Raw genomic sequence first — 7,143 nt, forward strand, 5'->3', positions numbered from 1 at the left:
CTGAAATCTCAGATACCTAAAGTAGCCACAAAGTGGTAAATTTGAAGTATTAAAGCCATTAACTGCCACTCCTATACAAGTTGTGGCCACTGAAGAGGGGAAGACACCCACATGTATTGACTGAAAACAGCTTAGGTATCTATTGTCTCATGAAATTTAATGGGAGTTTTATATTTTGTGGTTTTAGAAAACTACAATAAATACTAGTTCTCTGTGTGACATTCAGCAATCCAGTTGCTGTCTGTTCCTTATTGATTTCAGGTAAGTGGGATCCTTGACTCTCACAAAGAAATTATTTTGTGATTTTGAATCTGCATATAATTTGAAAACAAAAAGGAAAATTGACACAGATTAAGCTGGCTATATAATAGTGTAGCTTTTGTGGAAGAATGACCTGATTTACAAGAGATCGAATTGAATGACATTAAAATTTTATCTTCTTTTTTGTTGCTTAAAGAAGGATCTAGACACCAAAATAATTAAGAATCTTTATTTTTATAGTACTTTAAGATTGTGGATACAAATCTGTTCCAATGAATGCTGTGTGATTTAAAAAGCAAATACTCACTGCAATGCTCCTTACTCTACCAAAGTTAGTTTGTCTGTAAAAACAATGACCTACGGTATATCTTAAAAAAGACAATCAAATCCCCACAGGTAGCAAAAAGAGATTTAAGTCTCTGAGCATTTTTAACATACTGTACAATGGAGATCTCAATATATATCATTCAAGGTAAAATGGGTTGTTCTGCTTTACCAGCGTTTCTTAGTGTATAAGATGTTTTCTGATGTATCAAACTTTCTTTTCTTTTTAACATAAATGTCACATTTTATTACAGCCAATTAATACATTTTGTTCCACCTCTTTGATTACCTGGCTTGGGGCCTTCAAAACAGTAAACTGAATTATGATGTCTATGTTACTTTACGATTCAGCATCACACTGAATGTATATATGTGTGTTTCTTTCAGTGTCTTCGCAGTGATGTCTGCCCTTAGGCTGATTTTGTGTGTTAGTGCAGTTTTACATCTGTGCACTGCTATGGTAAGTAAAAATCGCAATCAATAAGCCAAATAACTACTGTATACTGGCACTTACTGTACTGTATGTACTCAGTATAATTTTTTTCCTGTGATTAGATAATATGTTGTGAAAAAAGTGTGAAAACCTAAAAAAGTATATTTAAAGCTTTAGCATTACCATTGTATGACACTATTTTTTAAGAATAATAATATTGTATCACAAATTCTTTATATTAAGTAAAAATATTGAATGTAATTTATTTCTGTTTTCTCCTTATAACAAAGAAACTATCAGGTAAGCCTTTTCACTTATTTCTTCAATGTCTTACGCAATGTGTATTATTTATTGGATCTAAGCCCTGCCTATTTAAGTCATATTTTCATTATTTCCAGTTTAAAAAAAAAAATAGAATAATACAATCTGTATTGGAAACTGTATCTGTCATTTATGTACAGTATATGTGACGCATATATATAATGGTCTTCTATAATTTCTGGTATTTTTTCCTTTTGAGACATTATATAAATCAACCAAATCTACAGTACTATGAAATCCTGCAGTTAATGTAGCATAGTTACTTTAAGACTCCTTTAATCTTTTATTTCAATATTTCTTTCTTAAACATGAAATACTAAAAATGTGAGGACAAAGATTTCATCATTGATTATATTATTATCTTGCATATTTATACTTTGATATTACTTCATCAATAAAATTAATAAACAACATTTCTTCAGTGCATTGACACTGCAAAATGTGTACCTTTCCATTAACGTTATGCATATAATTTTCCTAATTAATTGGTTGTTATTGAAAGAATCCGAGGCATCAGAGTCTAATAATAATCAATTAAGTCAAATACTTGCATGGTTCTTGAATTCCCACCACCTGCAATTTGAGAATGAATCTTTTATCAAAACATCATGGCTGACATGGTGGTACAGTGGTTAGCATTGCAGCCTCACATCGTGGGGCCCTGGGTTCAATTCCTGGGGTACCATCTATGTTGAACTTGTACAGTATGTTCTCCCTTGTGCTCACATGGGTTTTCTCCAGGTTAATTAGCTTTGTGTGAGTGTGTATTGTCTGGATGAAGAACATCATCCAGGAGGCTTTCTGAGCATCTAAACATACAATATCATATAGAACATACAGTAAGGTGGTAGTGGGTTCAGGTGGGTCACAGCTGTCATACCCTAGAGCAAGTTCATTCACTCAGACAGCTCCAATGAAATGCTGAGCTGTACTGTATAAATATGTACCGATGTAAGTTGCTTTGGCCCAGTAAACTAATAATATGCTGTGTTTCTGTCCATTACAACTGTGTTTATACTTCTTCATAAAACTCGTAACACCCATAGTTAATCAAGACCTACCTTTCTTAAGCTACAGTATGCTTATTATCCTCTAGGGACATATTCGTTTAAAAAAAAACTGGTTTAGTTTTTAATTATTGTTTCTATAACCTTGCATGTAATTGAAATAACATGTGTGTGTTTGTGTGACTATTTGGTTTAGTATCGCAAACCTTTTTTTATTAATTTGCTAACTGTATATTAGACATTTTCCAGTTTTCAGCTAAAGGCCTATAAATAATGCCTATCGTTTCTAAATGCAATTAGTTGAATTCTATCAAGTCCTGGAGATTTTGTTAATTTTGGGTGCTTCCAGTATATCTAACACTTCTGCCTCTTCTGAGTTAACACAATTTAACATAATTTTGTCTTTACACAGACACAGCCTTTTTGATAGTGAAAAGCTTTCAATTTTTATCTCTAAAATATTTTAATTCAGCATTATAACACTAAAAGAGCATCTTGTCTTATTTATTTTATCCTCCATTGTAATATTATCTCTTGCATGTCTAATGTTCTTAGTTACCTGTGTATGTAGTTCATTATATTCCTTGAACTAGATCATTTCCTTTTTATGAAAGCCACTGCCTTCAACCTTTAGATGTGCTTACTCTTGGACTGAAAATGTTGTGTGTTTCTAGCAGAATATCTCTAAACTTTTTCCATCCATTCTGATTCCATATCTCTGCTATGTCATTCTGATAATAAGCGTTTCTTAAGCCTATTACTATTATTTCCAGAAATATATACTCATAAGAGTGATATCCAGAAAGCTATTGTGGACAAACACAATGCATTGAGGAGATCAGTGAGCCCATCTGCTAGCAACATGCTTGAAATGGTAAGATGCCCTTTTGGCAAGATCTTGCATAATCTGCCCATTATAAAAAAGTTAAAATACTTCAATGCTATAAAACAAATATGCTATCCAATTTATGCGTAAATGCTTAAACATTTGTTAAGCTCCATATCATATTCTGGAACTGTATGTATTCTATCAGATTCCTCGAACATACAAAGTCCACTTCATTGAAGAATGATATGATGGCAAAATAGCTCTTGATAATTTACTGCCTTTGAATTCTCAGGAATTCTCAATCTTTCAGGTATGCCTGTCTACACAATGCCATTTTTGCTTGATTACCCTCATGAAGTCAATAAAGTGGTAGGGGCTTAGTACAGAGAGTACTAAGGGACTTTTTCTAGTGAAAATGCTGATTCAAACTAGTCTAACAGTCCCGTTTAGTGCAGTTTTATTTATTTTTTATTTAGATCTGTTCTCATATATAATACGTTATCGTCTTCTGTTGTTTGATATGTTGTACAAAAGTCTTGGAGCTCTGCCGCTGCTGTCAATGCTAAGGCGTGGGCAAAGGAATGTGCCATGGAGCATAGCCCTCCTGCTCAGAGGACAGTAAATGGTAAGCACCATTTTTTCAATGCACATCATCCAAAGAAAAACCACGGAAATGGAAAACCTCTACCTTTCTTATTAATGGCATTACAACACGCCTTGTACAAGCATATTCATTAAGCACGTGTTCTGAATATTTGCTAATAAGGTGCAAATGTATACTTTTGCCCTGGTCTCACTCACTCTGCCTTAATTTAGAGAATAAATGTTCAGTATATTATTTCACAAATTGTTGTGCCCTCTCACAGACTAATAAAAAGAACAAAATATTTATCCTCAAATATGAACTATCAGGGAAGTGGCATGAAATAAATACTGTATGATTAGCAGTTTGCAAAATATAAGTTGGATTCAGATTATGGAAACAAACAAATACTGCAGTTTAACAGCTTCATCCGTTCTGGAAAATCCCTATGTTACATGGTATACAACAGGTACATCATGTTTATTAACAATTCTCTATATACAGTATGATGAGACTCCAGACTCCAGTCCCACAATTTTATCTTGGAGATGCCCAGTGGTCACCTAAAGTCACCTGCTTCCAATGACTGAGAAAACTCTACTACTCTGTGGAATGCTATTAATCAATTACGCTAGTATGCTTAATAAAAGTCCCGAGAGCTAGATTTCCCTTCCAAATTACTTCTATTTATTTCTATATCACCTAATTAACCTACAACTGATCACAATTATATTGCTCCAGGTATTTGGAAAGGCTAGCTGCATGTACAGTATGAATCCTACTGCAATGAGGTTCTCTTCAACCAAGGTCGGAGATACAGTACCTAGTCTAAGGGAAATATTTTCTGCATGCAGGAGATCTCCCCATTGAAACAGCATTCATTATTCTAGAAAAATCTCATGTCAATTTAGTTAGTGGAGATGAGTACAGTTAGGTTGGGTTTTGTTGCCAACTGATTTAGTGTGCTGAAGAGGATGGAGAGCACGGTACAGTCTATACTAACAGTGCTTCTGCAGCTTCCAGATTACAGTTTCACCTGTAATGATTTAACTCCCTTTCAGGAACCATTTGTGGTGAGAACCTTTACATGTCTACTGCCGTGAGTGTCTGGGAGAAGGGCATTCAGGACTGGTACAATGAAGTTCAGAACTTTACATACAATGTGGGACAGAGTGGAATTGTTGGTCACTACACGCAGGTAAAATACAGACATTTCTCTGTTCAGCTTTTTTTTATTTTAAACTCCTAACAGATCCATAGCCTTGACAGTGAAATATCCATTCATTACAAAAACAAAACTGCTTTCAAATGAATGTGAGCAATGCGGGACTGCAGTGTGTTCTGGGATAGTGTAGAGTAGTGATCAATGCTCAGCTCGATCTCAAGTGTAAACTCCCTGCTCTGGACACTGCTGCACCTTTGGGCAAAGACTTCATCCTAATACCTCCTGTTCCAAAAGGCATGTGTATTTGGCTTGAGTTACCGTGTGATGGACTAGTAACCCATCTGTCACACACAGAAGACAGACTGAGCTTTAATTTACCAGGCAAACCCCTTTCCTCTTTTTTTATTTGTGAATACAAACTGAAACCTGTTTAAACAACGATAGCAACAGCAACCTACCTAGAATTTGAACATGCAATCTCCTGGCCCACAGTCTCAGTGACTACTTAGTGCCCTAGAAAAATTCAACTTCAGATTGATCTAATCTAGCCTTCCTCCTCTCTTTATCCACTGTAGTAGATGAATTAAACAAACATACTTAAACTTACAGTACTTGATTATCTCAGACTACCTTGAACTCTTCACAGGCTTCAATATTTACCATCACTCACAATCCTTATTCTGCATTCATTGTTTCTCTCCTCCTTCTTTCATTTGGCTCCCAGGTTGTGTGGTACAGATCAAACAAGATCGGCTGTGCAGCTGCTTATTGTCCAAAAAGCCCATATAAATATTTTTACGTTTGCCACTACTGTCCCGCGTAAGTAACTATTATGATATCAATTAATGGGCTATTCATTCTTTAGATAGTAAATACAAAGAATAACCTGAAAAAATAAGTACAGTACAGGTACTGTAAGGCAACTGTTAAAATTTTAGCAAGGTGGTTGAAATGTCAATGTTCACCATGTATACTATACATACTGTATACTATACATGTACAGTTCTATCATTTAAAACTGTATGTACACTGCTTGTCCTATTAGAGTCTAATTTTCTATCATTTTATTTATATTGCATAAATCTTATGCAGAGGAAACTATGTGCAATCCTTACTGACTCCCTATAAGGCTGGACCTCCATGTGGTGATTGTCCAAATGATTGTGAAGATGGGCTGTGCAGTGAGTATAATCTAATAATTTAATACAATTTAACCTGTAGAAAACCTCATATGCATGAAAATGCATAAAATCAGGAAATTTGACATCCAAATAAAACATTTCTGAACATACTGTAGCACCCAAGGTTTCTTTTTGTTTGCATGCTCTCCCTGTGTCCAAATAGCTTGTGTTGATCCAGTTTCCTCCCACCTTAAAGAGAATTGATTGAATAAATGGTGGCCAAATTGCCCTCTTTCTGCCCTGTGCTTCCAGGGCAGGCTCCAGGTTACCATGACCCTTGCCAGGAATAAGCAGCTTTCTGATAATGGATAGATGAATTGAACTTTATTCATGTCCTGTATTACTGTATAACTCTGAAATACTTTCCAGATCTTTAAGTTTAATTCTCTGTCAATGCATGTACTTCTCTGACTGTCTTCTCTTCTATTGTTTTTCTGTCTTTCAGCAAACCCATGCGAACAATTTGACAAAGCTGGCAATTGCAAAGTATTAACGCAGCTTAAGAATGCATGTGAGAACCCATTGATTTCATCTTGGTGTGCCGCCTCATGTCAATGTGGAAAGAAAATCTACTGAGTCCCACCAAGGAACACTTTTCATCCTTAATAGCAAAAAACGATAACCTTACCTGTACTTACACTGAAAAAAAGAAGTGCTGTGATATGCATTTCAAATAAAAATTTGCATGTTGAATCCTGAATCAAGTATAGTTTGTGCTACAAACTAAAGAAAGATAAAACTGTAGTAGAAGTAGGAAAATTAAATGAACCTATACAGATTTTAAATTGTTCAAAACATACTGTATACAGTAAGAAATTCTTTTCTATTGGATCTCTCTTTAAAATCATTGGTCTTCAGACATAAGGGGTTTCAATAACTCAGTTTAAGTTATTATTAATTTATTTGGCAGATGCTTCTATTCTGAAGTGATTTGTTCCAATTCACACAGCTGGGTATTTTACTGAAGCAATCTGACTGCAGTACCATGCTCAAGGGTATAACACGTATGCCCCATTTAGGATTTGAACTCACATACTTC

The 7,143-nt window shown here is 34.9% G+C and overlaps 1 protein-coding gene across 1 annotated transcript; it reads left to right on the forward strand.

Moving 5' to 3' along the window:
- The first annotated feature begins 2,985 nt into the window (after positions 1-2,985).
- On the forward strand, positions 2,986-6,797 carry LOC148674805 (cysteine-rich venom protein-like). The gene is made up of 6 exons (XM_088625472.1): positions 2,986-3,220; positions 3,710-3,800; positions 4,820-4,956; positions 5,648-5,742; positions 6,016-6,104; positions 6,550-6,797. Exons 1-6 carry the CDS (start codon positions 3,209-3,211, stop codon positions 6,678-6,680), a joined length of 555 nt encoding a protein of 184 aa, XP_088481598.1. The 5' UTR covers positions 2,986-3,208; the 3' UTR covers positions 6,681-6,797.
- Positions 6,798-7,143: the final 346 nt, after the last annotated feature.

The sequence above is a fragment of the Lepisosteus platostomus genome, chromosome 3 (genome assembly GCF_059453375.1).
Source record: "Lepisosteus platostomus isolate fLepPlt1 chromosome 3, fLepPlt1.hap1, whole genome shotgun sequence".
Lineage (NCBI taxonomy): Eukaryota > Metazoa > Chordata > Actinopteri > Semionotiformes > Lepisosteidae > Lepisosteus > Lepisosteus platostomus.